This window comes from Quercus suber, unplaced genomic scaffold (genome assembly GCF_002906115.3).
Source record: "Quercus suber isolate HL8 unplaced genomic scaffold, Cork oak 2.0 scaffold_306, whole genome shotgun sequence".
NCBI lineage: Eukaryota > Viridiplantae > Streptophyta > Magnoliopsida > Fagales > Fagaceae > Quercus > Quercus suber.
The window spans coordinates 247,003-268,486 of NW_027069762.1; the positions used below are offsets into that span (position 1 = coordinate 247,003).

General features: G+C 36.7%; 1 protein-coding gene and 1 pseudogene across 1 annotated transcript; both read left to right on the forward strand.

Annotated features, from left to right (window-relative positions):
* Nucleotides 1-7,867: 7,867 nt before the first annotated feature.
* Nucleotides 7,868-12,002, forward strand: LOC136071364 (F-box/LRR-repeat protein At3g59210-like). Its single transcript, XM_065782539.1, has 2 exons — nt 7,868-8,665; nt 11,775-12,002. Exons 1-2 carry the CDS (start codon nt 7,973-7,975, stop codon nt 12,000-12,002), a joined length of 921 nt encoding a protein of 306 aa, XP_065638611.1. The 5' UTR covers nt 7,868-7,972.
* An 8,353-nt stretch (nt 12,003-20,355) lies between these two features.
* The window catches only part of LOC136061086 (F-box/FBD/LRR-repeat protein At5g56420-like), a 5,308-nt pseudogene continuing 4,179 nt past the window's right edge, over nt 20,356-21,484 (forward strand).

Genomic DNA, 21,484 nt, shown 5'->3' on the forward strand with positions numbered 1-21,484 from the left:
AAGACAAGGGACGATAGGGTTCGTCTTATCCAGTGTCTTCCTGACTCCAATAAGGGGTTGAACCAAGATTTCCTCATAGTGTCGGGAGAATGGCACGACGGCTTTCATTGCCCAACCGTAGAGGGGAAGCTAGGTAGGGCGTCCGAAGTACAAGATAATCTAGGTTTCAGTGTCTTCAAGTTTTACATTTGTATACTCGATTTGGTTGACTAATCATAAGAATTTCGCTTTTCTTATCACAGATCCACACGCTTTTGCACGTCACTTTCACCTGGTTAATAAAGCGGATTTGGAAACCGTTCTCAGGTCGGAACTTTTCTTGAACGAACCTGACAANCCACTACAAAAACAAAATCTCAGCCACCTTCCTCTTCCACCAAATCTCAGCCACATACTCACCAATACCATTCCTATACTCCAACGAATCACAAACAAGCACTCACTGATGGCCAATCTAACCCATTGTAGGAAGTAAAGAAAAGAAAAACAAAGCAAAACAACAACCATCCACCAAAAACAACCATCCACCAAAACAAAATTATAACCCAACAATCCAACCCACCGATCTCATCACCATGCCTCACGACTGATCTCACCACTGTGCCTCCAAATTAGAACCCCAAACCACCACCACCATGACCCACCACCGAAACCCACCGAAACAAATCGGAAGCCACATGGAGATCAAGTTCAAAGAGAGAGTTTTCGGTTCGGTCAGGGAGAAAAGAGCTTGGGTTTTTGGGTTTGGTCTGAGGAAGAAGAGAAGAGCTTGGTTTTTTAGGTTTGGTTAGAAGGAGAAGGGAAGAGTTTCAGTTTTTGGCAGCATGGGTGAGGGGAAGGGAGCATCATGGCTTGGGTTGAGGGAGAACCAACTGAAAAAAAAAAATATATATATATATATATATATATAGAGAGAGAGAGAGAGAGAGAGAGAGAGAGAGAGAGAGAGAGGAGCAACATTTGATGAGGCATGGGAGAAGGGAGAACCAAAAAAGAAGAGAGAAGAGAGAAGAGAGATAGTGTGTGATGAAAATAAGGGAAAGAGCACGCGTGTGGCATTAAACAAATAATTTTTTTTTAACACCATGCTACAATGAGTTGCTAGAGATGGTAGCTCACTGTAGTTGGGTCTAAAAAATTATGGCATTTAACATGTTTGACGTAGTGTGCTTTTTGTGTGTTGGTTATTATTAATAGCAATTTTAGCATTATAGCATTTTTGATGTGAATGCTCTAAAGTGGTATGGTATAATAGAAAATGTAGCTTTTGAAATGGTAACTTAAGATATGTTTTAGAAGTTTGGATGCTAAAATGCTCTAATGCTCTTACACCCTCACAAGCCGTGGGCCGATAAATAGTGGACCCATTAGTAGGTCTTATTCACTTTTCAATATTAAAGGCCTTCACGTGCTCTAGGTAAAAGAGAGCATGGGACATTCTATTTTTTCCAAGATAAAACCACAGATTTTTACTAAAATTTAAGACATATCCTTCATGGAGAAGGCCAAAGGAAGCTAGGAGAGTCTTCAACCAAATTTGGGGATTACAACACAAGGTGTGGCTTGATGGTAGGAGTCCTTATCGCAACACCAAAAGAGGAGCACAGGGGCGGAGCCACGTTGTCCTTTGGTGGGGCCGTGGCCCCTGCAAATATATATATATATATATATCCATTAGAGTATGTAAGAAAATTGATTAGGCCCCCCAATGTTTGACATCCGGCCCCCCCATATCTGCTCTATTCTCCCAACTAAAAGCCTTTAGTTTTAGGCCCCTATTCTTCCAGCTTTAGTTTTAGCTAAAAGCCCTTAGTTTTAGGCCTCTTATACTCCAAATAAAACAAAAAGCTGGCCCACTTACATTTAAATACTCAAAATCCAAACAAAAAAACAATAAAATTTCACTTTCTCCATCTCAAAAACCCACCCACGGAATCCTTTTTTTTTTTTTCCTTCTGTGATACACTTTCACTTCCCACTGGTACCGCCTACCAGCCCCCAAAACTCAACATCAGTCCTCTAGTGCCAAAAAAAAAAAATCCTAACAATTTTTTATTTCTTCTTGCTTTCTAAAACAAATCACTCAACATATTTTATTATCAAATTTCAGGATTTGGAACTTGGTGACTATCTAGTGAGTTTTCTTCTCATATTTAAGCACTAGACCTTCATCTCTTTAGACTCTTTTTAGAGGGTGAGTTTTCAGTTTCCACTTCATCTCTTTTTAGTGTTTTTTTTTTTTTTTTTTCTCAACTATCTACACTTAAATATTCACATGCTCTTTAATTTTTTATAAATTTTTAGAGAAATATATGGTTGAAGGCATGGGCATGGGGAGGTTGTTTGTGATGAGTCTTGAAGGGAAGATAAAGTTTGCACTTTGTGAAGATAAAGTTTCTTAGGTAAATTTTTTTTGATATATTAACTATTTTTGATTAGTTAGATATCATGTGGCAATGGGTGTTGTTAAATTGTTTGGTTTATGTTGTGTACTTGTGTGTTTAATTTTNTAGAGTATCTAGTTTTACCATAGGTTTGGGTCCGAGGACCATGCAATACCTTGGCTTTGTCTACCACTTCAATTTTTTCTGTAAGTATTAGATATAATCGGTGTGTGTAGTTTTTACCATAGGTTTGGGTCCGAGGACCATGCAATACCTTGGTCTGTCTACCACTTCAATTTTTTCTGTAAGTATTAGATATAATCGGTGTGTGTAGTTTTACCATAGGTTTGGGTCCGAGGACCATGCAATACTTGGCTCTGTCTACCCTTCAACTTTTTGTAAGTATTAGATATAATCGGTGTGTGTAGTTTTACCATAGGTTTGGGTCCGAGGACCATGCATACCTTGGCTCTGTCTACCACTTCAATTTTTCTGTAAGTATTCAGATATAATCGGTGTGTGTAGTTTTACCATAGGTTTGGGTCCGAGGACCATGCAATACATTGGCTCTGTCTACCACTTCAATTTTTTTTGTAAATATTAGATGATAATCGGTGTGTGTAGTTTACATAGGTTTGGGTCCGAGGACCATGCAATACCTTGCTCTGTCTACCACTTCAATTTTTTCTGTAAGTATTAGATATAATCGGTGTGTGTAGTTTTACCATAGGTTTGGGTCCGAGGACCATGCAATACTTGGCTCTGTCTACCACTTCAATTTTTTCTGTAAGTATTAGATATAATCGGTGTCGTAGTTTTTACCATAGGTTTGGGTCCGAGGACCATGCAATACCTTGGCTCTGTCTACCACTTCCATTTTTTCTGTAAGTATTAGATATAATCGGTGTGTGTAGTTTTACCATAGGTTTGGGTCCGAGGACCATGCATACCTTGGGCTCTGTCTACCACTTCAATTTTTTTGTAAGTATTAGATATAATCGGTGTGTGTAGTTTTACCATAGGTTTGGGTCCGAGGACCATGCAATACCTTGGCTCTGTCTACCACTTGTCAACTTTTTCTGTAAGTATTGATATAATCGGTGTGTGTAGTTTTACTATAGGTTTGGGTCCGAGGACCATGCAATACCTTGGCTCTGTCTACACTTGTCAATTTTTTTTGTAAGTATTAGATATAATCGGTGTGTGTAGTTTTACCATAGGTTTGGGTCCGAGGACCATGCAATACCTTGGCTCTGTCTACCACTTCAATTTTTTTTGTAAATATTAGATATAATCGGTGTGTGTAGTTTTACCATAGGTTTGGGTCCGAGGACCATGCAATACCTTGGCTCTGTCTACCACTTCAATTTTTTTGTAATATTAGATATAATCGGTGTGTGTAGTTTTACCATAGGTTTGGGTCCGAGGACCATGCAATACCTTGGCTCTGTCTACCACTTCAATTTTTTCTGTAAATATTAGATATAATCGGTGTGTGTAGTTTTACCATAGGTTTGGGTCCGAGGACCATGCAATACCTTGGCTCTGTCTACCACTTCAATTTTTTGTAAATATTAGCATAATCGGTGTGTGTAGTTTTACCATAGGTTTGGGTCCGAGGACCATGCAATACCTTGGCTCTGTCTACCACTTCAATTTTTTCTGTAAGTATCGCTAGTTTCACCATAGGTTTGGGTCCGAGGACCATGCAATACCTTGGTTCTGTCTAGTACCCAGGTATGTGGTGTGTGTAGTTTTACCATAGGTTTGGGTCCGAGGACCATGCAATACCTTGGTTCTGTCTACCACTTCAATTTTTGTAAATATCTAGTTTCACCATAGGTTTGTCCTCAGATCGCTTTACTGGATATGATTATTCTTTGCGTCAGATTACAGTCTTAACACGTGGCATAGATCTCACCTCTAACTTGAGGCCCCATCTTCTTTATTTAAGAAGCGCCCCCTGTCTGTTCGTGTTCCGCGCTCAACGCTCCGATGCGCGAAACGCGCCTTTATTAATGCCCTCGTAAATTGACACGAGTCCAACCGTCCTTGGCCTCCTTGGAAATTGGGGACTTCATTACTGATCCCGCTGATAATACCCTTTTCGAATTCTGCATGAATTAATTCTCACCAAACTCCCATCCCCTATATAAAGTAAGTAGATGGTTACTTCATAACCCATGAACCTCTCAACACAAACAGAGCAAAACACCTTCTTCCAACTTCACATGCCCTTTTAACAACCCCGCCGGATTGTCGCCGGGACTAAAAAAAAACCGTATGGCCGCAGCCCCCACTGGGCTTTCGGTGCGGCAGAGTCTAGGCGTAACCCTGATGGTACCCTTCGAGGTATCCCAGAGGGACGTTGTTAGAGAACCTCACGTCTTTCCTCGGAGCACACCCCGACGAGGAAGGCGCACGAATTCACCTCATGGGCGGTGCTCGAGTGTTGCCGTCTCCAACGGCCAACACTTGAGAGAAATGGAGAGAATCGAGGGAACATCATGGGGGAGGGTCCCCCAAGCCCCTGCGTCTGCTCCTCTCTTTGTTCCAGCTCTGCCCAGCCGAGGAGGGAGTGGTTGGGGGCCTGAGGGCATGATTGTCCTTCACCTCCTCCACCGTGTGTCAAGCTCTCCCATTCTCTTGGTGCCAAATAAAAGCACGAGTTGACACTTCCCTCCGGCTAGTTTTCTCTTGGGGCGGCCCCACCTGGGCCTCTGATTGTAGGAGTAGCTAGGAATAGCAGGTGGCTATTAGCTCGTAAATTTACTTGTAAAACAGGCCTACCTGAGCCTCTGATTGTAATATGTAATTTTTCTATGTATGAATTAATAATATCAAGATCTTTCGTTTTTCTTCTTTTTGTTTTTTTTTTTTTTTTTTTTTTTTGTTTTTTTTTTTTTTTTACAATATAATATAGAACTTAGAACTTCTCTTACTTATTCAATCTACTGTAAAACAAATACTTAGAATTTGGAACATTATCTTTTTCAATCTACCGTAAAACAAACACTAAGTACTTAGAACACTTACCTGGTGCGCCGGCCAGCACCCTAATCCTTCCACAGACGGCGCAATTGTAGGGACCCAATTTGAATTGCGTGTTGGATTTCAGCCCAATAAGCCCAAACAATAAATTTATAGAGAGTGGGTTGACAGGCTTAGGTGCTAGCCGTCGATCACCACGCTCAAACTTTTTCTTATAAAAAAGGCTAAGTGTTTCCTTACAAATAGGGGAATGCTCCTCGGCCATAGGCCGAGGAGGCCTTCAGGCTTTTTCTCCCTCTTTCTGGCTTTACTAGCTCTTCTTTTATAGTTTTCATCTTCCTATCTCCTGCTTCCATCTGTTGATCGTCTATTTGCTTTTCTTCTGGTTGTCCGTCCCATCAGAGGCCTTATCGGCACTCAAGTGGCTCACTCTAACCAACGTTATCCTGCCAAGGGGTTACCTCCCCATTAATGCGGCTAGGGGGGTTGGTTGAGTGCATTCAATGCGATTGTGACAGCTTACTTTGGGGTTAACCTCTCCCCAAAATCACCTTTGTCAGGCTGAGGACAAGGTATCCTCGGCGTGGATCCAGGAGAATAAGCTTCCCCCCCTTCTCTTCAGGAATAGCTTGCGATCCTCGGCATGGGCCTTGGGCCTGCTATATGATGGGCCGAGGCTATCAGGCCCACGGACCCCACAATTTTATTTTTTAAGTTCTTTTTAGGTTAATTTTTGAGTCATATTCTTAAAACTAAAAGAATTATGAGCAAACGAAAAACAATTGATGCATTTTTAAAGGAAAAAAATGTTAGCAATTCAAAATTTAGGACACCTGTAGCTGTAGAAATAAATGTTGATATTTCAATGCCTGATGAACACCCCTCCAAATGTTCAAGAATTCAATCCGAAGAGATAGATCGTGATCTAGGATCACGTAAACAAATATGTGAATTTCCTATCAACAAACAAGATGAAATCCAATGAGCTTATTTCAAAGAATGTCCATGTCAACCTAAATATATAGGCTATCCATACAATGATGATAATCATCGCCGACAAAAATCGGCCCCCCCATATAAAAAATCCTAGCTACGCCCCTGCATATATATGATAGCCCAACAATAATAACATCCTTTAAAGCACCTTATATTTGTGGTTTGAACTCATCTCCCACTTCTCTCACTATTTACTTATTAAAAAAAAAAAAACATATATTATTCAGCCAAAAAAACAAAGAAGACAAGAGCTAAATCATCCTTGAGTTGAGTGAATAAAATCCAAGTGGGCTTCCTATCAAAAAAAAAAAAAAAAATCCAAGTGGGCCTGAATTGTCAGCCGACTATGACAAGCCCAGGTCCATCACATCTTCTCCCCCAAACGCTGTCGTTTTAAAACCCATTTCACCGTCAATTTGGAGGGAATTCTCTACCTTGTTTCCCTCCAAACCAAAAACCCCCTCTGCTTTCTTTTCTTCTCACATCAAACACTGAAACGCCACTCCACTCCACCGACGTCGTTTTGGTTCCTGCCAGTGGCACAAACGGTAATTATCTACCCATTTCTTTGCCATATTGATATACTAGTATTATAGTTCTTGTTCAGTGATTATCTTGTGTTCTTGGTGCATTGAAGTTTTCAATTGATCCAAATTTGGCCAAAAGATTAAAAAAAAAATTGTGACAATCAAAATAAATGGTTTTGGAGTTTCTGTTCTTTTCTTGATTTTGGTAATAATGTTAGAAATGTAAACAAGACCCAGTAGGAAAAAAAATTTATTTAATGGTGGTGATTTTGTATAATGATAGGTCAGTCTAGTCAAGATTCCAAAAAGCTCTACTTGTTGGAATGGCTCATGTTTATAGCTATAAAAACAAAATTCAAAATTTTTGGACAGATTAGTTAGGGTCTGCCATATGTTTGTGAAGTAGCTTATAAAAAACTTATGTTTTTAGCTATTTTGTATCTCACTATGTTCTTAATATAGCAGCTGTTTCTGGGTCTTGCATCTGATAAAGCATTTTGTGTATTAAAGGAATTGTTCAAACTATGGATGAAAGTGGTCTTACTCAACAACCCAAAAAGCTGAAGCTAAATGAAGAACGAGACGCTGTTGACAGGAACATCAAATGCTTACAGAATTTACCGGAGGAGATTCTTCGATACATCATATCCCTACTTCCCACAAAAGATGCTATTAGGACTAGCGTACTTTGCAAGAGGTGGGAATACCTCTGGACCTCCATTCCCAATCTTGATTTTAAAGGGTTGGAGCTGGCTAAGAGAAAGCAATTCATGAATTTTGTGGAAAGAGTGCTTCTTCTTCGCGACTCGTCTGATATAAAAACATTCACTCTCTCTTGTGATGTGCTACGTGATGCATCTCATGTAAGTGCGTGGATCTCTGCTGCAGTAAGGCGTAATGTTCAACAGCTGTATATTGGCCTTTACGATTTCAGAAAACCATTTTCATTGCCTCATAGCTTGAACAAAAGATGCTATTAGGACTAGCGTACTTTGCAAGAGGTGGGAATACCTCTGGACCTCCATTCCCAATCTTGATTTTAAAGGGTTGGAGCTGGCTAAGAGAAAGCAATTCATGAATTTTGTGGAAAGAGTGCTTCTTCTTCGCGACTCGTCTGATATAAAAACATTCACTCTCTCTTGTGATGTGCTACGTGATGCATCTCATGTAAGTGCGTGGATCTCTGCTGCAGTAAGGCGTAATGTTCAACAGCTGTATATTGGCCTTTACGATTTCAGAAAACCATTTTCATTGCCTCATAGCTTGTTTACTTGTATGACACTGAGAGAGTTAGAACTTGAAATGCCTTGTATCCTCAAACTTCCTCCTACAATTTGCTTCACAAATCTCAAGACCTTAAATTTTAGCTATGTTACATTTACGAAAGAGCACTCAACCGAGAAGCTTTTTTCTGGGCTGCCAGTCCTTGAGGAGTTGGAATTACAGAATTGCAACTGGGTGAATCTTAAGGTTGTGAGTATTTCTGCTCCAAAGCTTCTTTCAATTCGTATAGTTGAAGATAGGGAAGATCAGAATGATGAAAATGGTTGTCAGGTCATGATTTCTGGAGTTAGCCTCAATTACTTTCGTTATGTTGGTGAATTCTACAATGAATACCACGTACACAACTCACCCTCACTTGTAGAGGCATCAGTTCTTGCAAGTTGGTATAATAAGAGAAAAAGACATATTGCCCACCACATGTATATGCTTCTTACAGGGTTCTCTAGTGTAAAAAAACTAACACTTGCATTCTATGCTGTTGAGGTAGGCTTTCTTCTCTCTTTATAAGCTTGTTTATTGTTTTCTTTTGTTTATTTTTATTTTTTATTTTTAACTGTATCAAGTGTTTAATTCCTCCTTTGCATTGCTTGCGTAATTATGTATCATTTACATTAAATTGGAAAAGGTAACTGATTAAAGGTTGAGGCTAATGTCAGAATAATATTTTGTGCTTTCATGTTTGTTGAGTTTTGAATCTCGTGATGCAAGTTTGAAGAATATTCTTATGGATGAGGAAATTTTACACATAATGAGTCTTGACCCCTGAGTCCTGAACAATTAATTATATGCGAATAAAACTTACCTAAGTTTAAACACTATGTTTAACACTTGAACAAACATTTCATCATATAGTAATCAAAAAAAAAAAATTTCTTAACTTTTGCTTACAAGCCACTGCCTTTGTTGGTATCTAAGCCAAAATCCCATATAAAAGTTTAATATGCCATTTAAAACTTGGAATATTATTGAACATAAAAGAGAAATTCAGAAAGGAAGAACAAAAGAGATTATAATGGTGCAGTCATTAAGACCTACATCCACAACATCAAACGTCAAATGGCTATATCTTTCATTCACTTGATTTATAACACATTACAAGGCAATCCATACTTGTAATGGAATTTCCAAAATTTGAAAAAAGCTCAACTATAAATTTATTACATGTATATTTTGAGTTGAGTTGGAATTTTAGATCAATAAAATTGATGGTCAAGCAAATTAGATGAATGATGAGAATTTTTAGTTTTTATTTGCCTTTCTAACATGGCATTATCTCTATGCACTAGTGATAGATGAACTAACTAAATTGATCCAAGGGAAAGTCCCTTCATCTATATTTTTTGCAAATGATATAGTTTTTAGTGGATTAAACTAGAAATGGAGTTAATGCCAAGTTAGAAATTTGGCGAGATGCTCTATAATCTGAAGGCTTTTAATTAAGTAGCACTAAAACACAGTACATGGAATGTAAGTTTAGTAAAAGTGAAATAGAAACGAAGGAGCAGCAAGAATTGATGGTGAAGAGATACTAAAGAGTGACAACTTTCTATATCTTGGATCAACAATTCATACTATATATTGGATCAACAATTCATAAAGACGGGGAGATTGAAGAGGATGTGAATCATTGGATAAGAGTAGGGTAAGTGAAGAAGTGTATCAAGAGTATTGTACGATCATAGAATTAAGTTAAAAGGAAATTTTTATAAGATTGCTATACAACCAATTATTCTCTATGGTAGCAAATGTAATGTTGGGCTGTTAAGTTGCAACATAAAGTAAAAGTGAAATAGAAACGAAGGAGCAGCAAGAATTGATGGTGAAGAGATACTAAAGAGTGACAACTTTCTATATCTTGGATCAACAATTCATACTATATATTGGATCAACAATTCATAAAGACGGGGAGATTGAAGAGGATGTGAATCATTGGATAAGAGTAGGGTAAGTGAAGAAGTGTATCAAGAGTATTGTACGATCATAGAATTAAGTTAAAAGGAAATTTTTATAAGATTGCTATACAACCAATTATTCTCTATGGTAGCAAATGTAATGTTGGGCTGTTAAGTTGCAACATAGTCACAAAATAAGTGGAGTGAAACGAGAATGTTAAGATGAATAGGTAAAAATACATGAAAATATAGGATTTAAAATGAGGAAATCCACTTGAAGATAAGGGTAGCTCTTATTGATGAAAAGATGAGGGAGAGCGGCTTGAAATGGTTTGGTCGTTTTTAGAGGAGAGCGACTAATGCATTGGTCTAAAAGAGTAAGTTGATCCAAGTTGGAAAAAAAAAAAAAAGTTAGAGTTTGACCAAAAATAACATTAGTGAAAGGAATTAAAAAAGAAAAGAAAAGCATGTTCATTAAGTAATAGTAAGAATGACATTAGATAAAATACTATAAAGGAAAAGAATAAATGTGGCTAAGGGGTACATAGTTCCCAATGTTCAAAGTTGACAGGTAGGGATACTGGGGTGTGGAAGATGAAGTAGTGGTAGCCATTAACAAGGGTTAAGCTGGTCATCAAGAAGAATTGTGAGCAATTGACTCTAATGGCTCTGATATAAATGTCTTAGACAACTATTGGAAAAAGGCTATTAAAGTATTAGCAGTTCTCTGTTGATACATTTGACAATATATACAAAAGAGTAAGATAGGTATTTCCTAGTCTGGTAAAGCTATAGAACAGAAACAGCTTTTCTGACAATTTGAACTACAGTTATTAGGATTGTCCACCCAACTCGGCAAATTGACCAACCCGAGCAACCCCCCCGAGCCCGAACCGGAAACCACCCGAATCGACCACTCTGACGTCAGTTGCGGGTTGCCGCCCACGAAACCCGATAGCTTCGGGTCGGTTGGCGGGTTTCCTCCCCCAAAAACCGAGCCACCTGACCCGAGCATAAAACCAAAAACCTCCGGCGATATTCGAAGGATTTTCGATGAGCACTTACAAAATCCGGCAATATTCGAAGGATTTTCGGCGGTATTTGGAGTTCTCCGACGAAGATTACTTAAGATCCGATGAGATCTGGCCAGATCTCGTCGAGATCTAGTCCAAATCCAACGAGATTCGGCCAGACCTCGCAGATCTCGTCGTGATCTGGCCAGATCTCGATGTGATTTGGCCAGATCTCGATGGATCCGGCCAAAAATAGCTCTCCGGCGATACAACCCGAAACCCGACGGTACAACTCGAAACCCGACGAGTCCAGAATCGACCGATCCGACTAGCACTCCGGGTCGATTTCGGGCTCCGTTTTCACCCACTCGAAAGTTTTGGGTAGAGTCCGGGTCGGGCACAAACCCGACCCAGCCCAACCCGTGGACACCCCTAACAGTTATATGGATCCATATGCTAAATGAATGACCTATCATTCCTGATCTCATCCAATATCTCACAACCTGAGCCAAATACCTACATCAGTAAATGATTGGAAATTACTTAAGTTTTTGTTTTTAATCTTCTTGTTGCTTATCTCATATTCATTAATCAAGCATCCATATTTGCACGTTTTTATAATTGCAATTGCCTTCTTATATTCTTGCCACAGAAAGTCTCTTAATTATGATGCATTGTTGTTCATAGGTTTTGACATATGCAGTAGAAGTTGTAGAACTCCTACCTCATATGCCTATCTTCAATAATTTGGAGTATTTGGTATTGGAATCAGTTAATCTCAACAGTGTAGCACTGTTGAAGATATTGCAAAAATCTCCCCGTCTTAAGACAATGGTATTTAGTGAGGTAACTTCACCAGCACTACATTGTTTATTATCCTGTATGTGTTCTATNCAGCCTGTCCTCAGATTATGAAAGGAGATGATAGAATACTGATCCAGTGCCTCCATGTTTCTTGTCACAGCTCAATTGCATCAAGTCTATGGATTATGAGGGAGACGAGGAGGATGCTATCTGCTGTAAAGATTTTGCTCAAGAAAGCAGTGGTCTTGGACAAAATGGTCATAACTTTTCACATCATTGCAAAGGGACTTAGAAGAATCTGAGGAAGGTTCACGAACAGTTATTGATGCTACCTAAGGGTCAAAACATTGTGAATTGGTTTTTGATTTGAACCTTTCTTGAGCTTTTACCTCCAGAAAAGCCATTAATTCCTATTTGTTATAACTTCGAACTTCAAAAACTAAATTCCCCTTTTTCCTGTCTTGACCTTCTATGTATCTATGTAACTTGATATTATTTAATGATCTTTTTTGTTAATTGATAATATAGTTTTGAATTGTCCAAGCTATAAGCTTACACTCAATATATGTGTAGTACGGTACCTACTAGTTATGAAGCCAAAACAGATGGAATAAATTGTAGCTACTAAAAGGAAGAAAATGACCATCATATGGTCTAATTGAGAAGATGGGGTAATAAGTAGGAAGTTATGAACAATTTCCTTTCGACTTTCTAGCTTTCTTTGTATTATTGGTGATAAAATATATTTGTCAATTTAGGCTACTGGTTATTAGCATGAAGATATGACAAATGAACGCCCGTTTGAGAGAGCACACTATTATAGGAACAATAAGTAGTTTCCATGCATATGTAGTGAGATCTATATGTTACGGGAATACCTATAAATCAGTTCCTTAAATTCTTCTCTCTATTACTGCTTTTTTGTAGTACATTATGTACATAGTTCTATTTAATAAGAAATTAATTACTAATTTTGCATTTTTTCTTTTTGTACATCTTGCATTAATGCATGAATATTTGCATTGCCATGTGAGACATATGTTTCGAGTCTTTATGTCTTTGCCTTAAAAACTAAAAAAAAAAAAAAAAAAAAAAAAAAAAAAGAACTTTATGTTGCTTTGCAGGAAAACTTCTTGTTGAAAATTGACACTAGAGTTTTAGGCTTGCTGAGAATGCAGTGACCATTTAGGCAACATTGTCTTTGTCTGTGCAGCTAGGGACCTTCCTGTTTAGGCAATTTGGCAATGGCTCTGACAGTCATTAAAGCCAAAGACATGGTATTATATATGTGGTGGGTATATATATACATGTAGAACCTACATTAGTGAGAGACGTGCATATAAGTTATATAACAATATAAGCGAATGAGATAATTAATTTCCCCTAATATCCCTAAGTTTTTTTTCCTCCCCAATAAGTTATTATCTATATATTACTAAAAGCTGAATCGAAGCATTTAATGTTGTTGTAAGGTTGAATTTAATCAACCATTTAATTGGCTTTATTCCATGACCAATTTGCTTGTAATTTAGCACTTAACAACCCTGTATTTAGGTGGAAAAATTGTAAGGGTAGTGTGTGAGAAGATGTGAAGAAAAGCTCAAGAGTGTGCAAGAAAAACAGAGGCTCGCGGCTAGGGCTCGCGGGTGGATCGCGACTGGCAAGCCACGAAATGCTGGCACATGAGAGGCACACTGGGAAGCTGAAGGGTCGAGCCAGCTGTCACGCTACAGGACAAAAGTTCCAATCTGGCCAGGCCGTTACGTCGCGACTTGAATTCGCAACTTGGTCAAGCCACGAGATCAAGTCGCCAACTTGCCCTGTTTGGCAAAAACTGACGTTTTACATTCCCTTCTCACCCTACTATATATACACCCTTATACCCATCATATTGAGAGAGCTTCCATAGAGAATTTTGTGAGAGAAAACCCTAGAGAAAAACAATATTGCCTCATCCCCAATCTTTATCTAAAGAGACTCTATAAATTCTTCTACTCTCTTCCTCTCCATTGTCATACCCTTGAGAGGTCATTTACCAAACCCTTATCTCACCACACCCACGTCTGCGAGAAGGTCCATTTGGTGCTTAGGGAAGCAGTTTGGAAAGGAACCAATATACATTGGTTGATGCTATGGTCAAGTAGCAGAATCCGGCAAGCTAAAGAAGAAATAGGTTCGGCGTAACCTCGTTGGAACAAGAAGCTTGGAGGGCTTAGGTACTTGGGTAGATTAGGCTTGGAGGGTCTTCTGCTGTTCATGTATCCCAACTATATTCTTTAGTGGATTTTATCACCGCTTGGAGGGCGGCGGAGAGGTTTTACGCCGAGAACTTCGGTTTCCTCTTCGATAACACATCGTGTGTTATCCGTGTGTTTGCATCTCTCTTTCCTTTATCTTTGCCTTATATTTACTGTTGTGGATGTGTTTATATATGACATAGATTGTTTTATCAATTCTATTATAAGCTTGTTATCATATTCCGCACATGAATTGTTTGATATAAAGCTTGAATTGGTATTTTTGTATCTGGGGGTCTAAACGTTCAAGAGTGTTTCATACCTATATTGAACTTTCAGTTGTTACGCTCACGTTGAGCCACATTAAGCCACGTTAGCAGTCATATCATTTTCATAATATTTTTTTGTATTCTCCCAACAATTTAAAAATAGATTTTATCAATTTAAAAATAATAAATTAAATCTCACCTCTATCTTCACCATAAAGGCCACTTCTTATTAAATTAATTCCCACCACTATCTCCACCATTATCTCCACCATAATTCCCACCACTATATATCTCACCTATATCTACATCAGTTTCTCTCTTCATCTTTGCCAAAACCTACAATTTCAAACTCTTAATCTAATTCTCACCAGCATTTTCCCTTAAAAACCAACAAACACAACGTTCCGGCTTTAGGAAGTTACAAATCTCACCTCTATCTCCACCATAAAGCCTACTTCTTATTAATTTAATTCCCACCACTATCTCCACTATAAAACCCATTTATTAATTCCCACCACTATGTCCACCATAATTCCCACCACTATATCTATATATCTATATCTTTATCTATATCAGTTTCTCTCTTCATCTTTGCCAAAACCTACAGTTTCTAACTCTTAATCAAATTCTCACTAGCATTTTCCCTTAAAAACCAACAAACACAATGTTCCAGCTTTAGGAAGTTACAAATTTGTACATTTCATATTCCTTCTCTCTCAACTTCTTTCTTTATCTCTCTCTACGTTCTTCTCTTTGTCCCTCTATCTAAAATGCTAAAGCAACCTTCTCTCATTCTACAACCCTTCCTTCTTCTTATCTCTCACCTTTCTTTGAATCTAACAACGATGAAGAAGCATGATGGTTGAATCTGAACTGTTTAAATTGGAGCTATTGACAACGGTGTTGTTGAAGGTGAGAGTGGCCTTGATGATCGCCTCCTAGGCTGTTTGTTTCTCCAACCCAGAAGACTGAGTCATCCTGCACAATGATTTAAAGGCTTCCTAACAGGTTTATAACTCCAAAGATCAAAACTTTTTTTTTCTTTTTTGTTTGGTGGGTTTCGTTGAAATTTACTATATGAATGAAATGTTTTATTTCTGAATGTGAGATTTGAAGAATTTTTACTTATTTTGTAGTAAGTACAATTCTTGGAAATACAAATCGAAACATATGGGAAGAATAGAAAGTAGTTTTTTATTTTTATTTTATTATCAATAAATGGATGTGTGAATATATAAGGAGACTATGGCGATAATTAGTTGGTTGATAAATCTTTAATTTGCAAATAATTTGGAGGCCATGCTTAGCAAGTTGTTATATTTAAAGTTGTTTTAATATGTGATTAAATGGTATCCTTTATTTTGAAGCAAACTGGCTGTGTTAGATAGTGATTATTTAGAGTTTTGTTGTTACATTTGAATTATGCATCAATTCATAATTTTTGTGCTACTATTTAAATCTCTACTTTAAACTTGGATAAATTTCATAGTGTTACATGTGCACAAATACTTTGATAAAATTCTTAAGTGATGTTTCATTGGCATTTTTCATACAATATAACAAAAGTTGCCAACAATTTTATTTATTTATTTGGATTATGTTTCTCCAACTTAAAATGAAGGCGAAACTACAATATTGGTCCCTCAAGTTTATCATGTGTGCGCAATTGGTCCCTTAAGTTTGAAGCGTGTGCAATTAGTCCCTCAAGTTTTCAAAATGAGCAATATAAGTCATTTTACTTATTGTTATTAACGGTATTACTTATGTAGCTAACAGAACAATGACTTGACATTTTGTTTTAATTATGTGGCATATTTTTAATTAAAAAATTACAAACTAAAATTACACATGAGAAACATTATTTACCAAATTAAAAAACCATTTTCTACCTATTGTAAACACCCAGCTACGGCTTAAAAAACAAACAAACACCTAGCCAGCCACAAGACAGAGAAGGGGAGAGATTTCATTGTTACGGAATAGACAGTTGAGCTTTGATGAAAGAGAAGGTTCTTTCTTCTTTTTCTGCTTCCGATTCTGCTTCAAGTAGTACAAGAAAGGGAAGGCTCGTCTAAGATCCAATTCAAGCTTGCCTATAAGTACGCTAAATGGTATAGTTGGCGAGACCTATAAAAGCAGCAGGAGTGTGCTTGAAGAGCTAAGAGAGTTGGATGCTGATTTAAATCATTGGGTGTATGGTAGCATTACAGGTTTGGAAAGGGTGACATAATAGCGTTGCAGTACGGTATCGTTGCGACGGTTGGGGCTTGTTATTCCCTCTCTCCCCTTCTCTGTCTCGTGGCTAGGTGTTTTTATTTTATTTTTTTAAGCCGTGGCTGGGTGTTTACAATTGGTAGAAAATAATTTTTTAATTTGGTAAATAATGTTTTTCATGTGTAATTTTAGTTTGTAATTTTTTAATTAAAAATATGCCACATCATTAAAACAAAATGTCAAGTCATTGTTTCGTTAGTCACATAAGTAACACCGTTAATGGCAGTTAGTAAAAGGACTTATATTGCTCATTTTGAAAACTTGAGGGACCAATTGCGCACGCTTCAAACTTGAGGGACCAATTGCGCACACAAGGTAAACTTAAGGGACCAATATTGTAGTTTCGCCAAAAATGAATTACTGGCTTCTATGGATGGCACCTATTCTTTGAACTTGATTTAAGGTTTCTTTTGATTCTATTCTTTTAGAAAACATATACATTCTCCAATTGTAAGTTTTGATTTGGTTGACAGATATTGAATTGGCAAGCAAGCAGAAGCTACCTTTAATAGTTTTATGGTTGGTGATTAAAGTCATTCATTAACCTAGCAGATGTTCAGTATTGTGTTTGGTTCTAAAGGGGTGGTTTCTCTCTCTATTATTCGATGAAATTTGTTTTTTTTTTTTGTTTTTTTTTTTTTTTAAATTTAAATTTAAACTTAAACTTAAATTTTTATTTATTGCAAATAATTTGGAGGCCATGCTTAGCAAGTTGTTATATTTAAAGTTGTTTTAATATGTGATTAAATGGTATCCTTTATTTTGAAGCAAACTGGCTGTGTTAGATAGTGATTATTTAGAGTTTTGTTGTTACATTTGAATTATGCATCAATTCATAATTTTTGTGCTACTATTTAAATCTCTACTTTAAACTTGGATAAATTTCATAGTGTTACATGTGCACAAATACTTTGATAAAATTCTTAAGTGATGTTTCATTGGCATTTTTCATACAATATAACAAAAGTTGCCAACAATTTTTTTTATTTATTTGGATTATGTTTCTCCAACTTAAAATGAAGGCGAAACTACAATATTGGTCCCTCAAGTTTATCATGTGTGCGCAATTGGTCCCTTAAGTTTGAAGCGTGTGCAATTAGTCCCTCAAGTTTTCAAAATGAGCAATATAAGTCATTTTACTTACTGCTATTAACGGTATTACTTATATAGCTAACAGAACAATGACTTGACATTTTATTTTAATTATGTGGCATATTTTTAATTAAAAAATTACAAACTAAAATTACACATGAGAAACATTATTTACCAAATTAAAAAACTATTTTCTACCTATTGTAAACACCCAGCTACAGCTTAAAAAACAAACAAACACCTAGCTAGCCACGAGACAGAGAAGGGGAGAGATTTCATTGTTACGGAATAGACAGTTGAGCTTTGATGAAAGAGAAGGTTCTTTCTTCTTTTTCTGCTTCCGATTCTGCTTCAAGTAGTACAAGAAAGGGAAGGCTCGTCTAAGATCCAATTCAAGCTTGCCTATAAGTATGCTAAATGGTATAGTTGGCGAGACCTATAAAAGCAGCAGGAGTGTGCTTGAAGAGCTAAGAGAGTTGGATGCTGATTTAAATCATTGGGTGTATGGTAGCATTACAGGTTTGGAAAGGGTGACATAATAGCGTTGCAGTACGGTAGCGTTGCGACGGCTGGGGCTTGTTGTTCCCTCTCTCCCCTTCTCTGTCTCGTGGCTAGGTGTTTTTATTTTATTTTTTTAAGCTGTGGCTGGGTGTTTACAATTGGTAGAAAATAATTTTTTAATTTGGTAAATAATGTTTTTCATGTGTAATTTTAGTTTGTAATTTTTTAATTAAAAATATGCCACATCATTAAAACAAAATGTCAAGTCATTGTTTCGTTAGTCACATAAGTAACACCGTTAATGGCAATTAGTAAAAGGACTTATATCATTTTGAAAACTTGAGGGACCAATTGCGCACGCTTCAAACTTGAGGGACCAATTGCGCACACAAGGTAAACTTGAGGGACCAATATTGTAGTTTCGCCTAGAATGAATTATTGGCTTCTATGGATGGCACCTATTCTTTGAACTTGATTTAAGGTTTCTTTTGATTCTATTCTTTTAGAAAACATATACATTCTCCAATTGTAAGTTTTGATTTGGTTGACAGATATTGAATTGGCAAGCAAGCAGAAGCTACCTTTAATAGTTTTAAGGTTGGTGATTAAAGTCATTCATTAACCTAGCAGATGTTCAGTATTGTGTTTGGTTCTAAAGGGGTGGTTTCTCTCTCTACTATTCGATGAAATTTGTTTTTTTTTTTTTTAATTTAAATTTAAACTTAAACTTAAAATTTTATTTTATTTTATTTATCTTGGGTCTCATCCTGTACTCATGAGCCTATTTGTTGGGAACTTAATTGCTTGACGAGATGAAATGGTAAGTGTTTATTCTTGAATCGTCTTTTTGGGTTGCTTTGAATTAATCTATTCTATAGGTGTTCTTTTGCTGTTGCATAACATATGCTCGACGAAATCTCTTTTAAATTTGATGTGAAATCTTTCCATTCAAAGTTTTTTCCCCTCTTCATGTTGTGATAAATCTAACTAGCTCGTGGACTAAAGTATGAAATTCTGTCCTTGGCCCTCGTCTGAGGAGTTGGTTGTTCTTATGGTTTCTTCCATGCTTGGTTACTAAGGTTTCATAGATGATACAAATGGCTACCGTATTCTTTGTTTTTCACCCCCCACCCCTTTTCTGGAGGATTTTTTACATTATATACCCATTTTCAGTTGATCTTGACCCTCCATTTGTTGATCATGCAAGTCACCACTCGAGTATTTGTCCCATCAGGCACCTCCCCAAACTTCCTGTAAGTTGTAGCAACCAAGGCAACACTGTTCAAGGGTGATTTCCTCATTAATGCGGCCAGGATGTTAGTTGTGGGCATTTAATGCGGAGGTGACAGTATCATGCTCCCATGGCCGAACCATTGTACTTGTCCTTTTTCTTGGGATGCTTTGGGAGGTTGCCTTTGATGGTGTGCCAATCTTCCCTTCTTTGATTTCGATTGGCCGAGGACAGGATCATCCTCGGCGATGTTTCTTGTCACTTTGGACTTTCTTCATTCGTCCTCTAACATTTCTTCCTCCTCGGCACGGGCCTTGGGCTTGGTGTAAAATGTGCCGGGATTGTCAAATTCTTTGGCCCCACACTATGGTTGTAAAAAATTAATTTTTCTATGCAAATGATTAATTTGGTTATAATAGAAATTTCCCAAACATATTTATTTAAATAAAAAATTAATTTGGTTGTAGACAACTTAACTAACTTTTATGACTCCATTAATTGACTAATATGTCATTTACTATGATATACAACAACTTTTGTGCATATTGTTTTAGGTTTAATTTTCTTTCTTGCTTGCTTTGAACTTCCTACAAATGGTTTAAATTTTTTTTTCATTGCTTGCTTTGACTAATTTTGCTTATTGTTGATTTCATCAAAGAGCAGTATTACCAACAAAATAAAGAAAAAAACAGAAAGGGAGAATTAAGGCTGTGGGTCATAATAGGTAGGCTTTTTATTTTTTATTTTTTTATATTTTTAAAATGTACTGTTATGATTTTATGAGATTGTTATGCCCCTTTGTAAATTATTAACCATTTGCTATAACCTGTAAATTTGGAATGATGTCCTAGGACTATATAATGGTTGTTGGAGCATCAAAGCCAACTGCAGTGGCTGATGCTGATAGGTTTTCTAGTATGAAAAGGTAGAATGTTGGTGAGTTTTATTTAGTTTCAATTTATTTATAATGTATAAATTGTGTTTCACACTCTTCAAAAAAAAAAAAAATTTGTGTTTCACATCTCCGACCTTATGAAGTTTGACGAGTCCAAACAAGTTCCTATAAGTACACTTTGGTGAGATTTTTTATCTTCAAAGAATTGGTGTAACAATTATCATGGAATTTATGGTAGCATAGGAACTATAAAGCAATCTGCTATTCATAGCCATGAATTTTGATTGGGTAAAATACTATTTTGTTCCTAAACTTTGACAAAAATTTGTTTTTCGTCCCTAAACTTTAAAAAGTTCTTTTTTCATCCCTAAACTTTGTAAATAGTTTTTTTTTAATGGTTTAGAGACAAAAATATGGATGAAAAAGGAATTGATTTCAATAATTTAGGGATGAAAAGTAAAGTTTAAGGACATAAATAAAACATTTTCAATAGTTTAGGGATGAAAAACGAACTTTTCAATAGTTTAGGGACGAAAAATGAACTCCCTAAAGTTCAGGGATGAAAAACAAACTTTTGATGAAGTTTATGGACCAAAATAGTATTTTACCCATTTTGATTCTATATATCTATTATACCAAGCAATGATTGATGCTTTTGAATGCTTTAGATTCTATCCACAATTTGTTCGGTTTTCATGGATAATCTATTGTTTCAGGTTTAGGTTATTCATGATACTTAGATTTAGAGTTTGAACTTTTGGATTAAGTTTATTGTAAATGATTGCATCATTGTGGTGTCCTTCATTGCTTTGAGAAGTAAATTTTGACTTGAACGAATAAGATGAATTAAAGTATGTATGAATGAAATAAGATGCATGTGGCTGTGTTGTCAATTGCCATTACTCGTATTCTATACCATATATAAACTCTTCAATGACGTAGCTCTTCAATATAACGAATGGTCTTGGTTGATGAAAGTGAAAAATCATTGCAGACAAAAATCGAAACTGCTATCTTTATTTTGAACTCATATGTGCTCAATTAGGATTGATATAAATTGGTCATGGTGAGCAAAGAAACAAATTTTTTTTTTT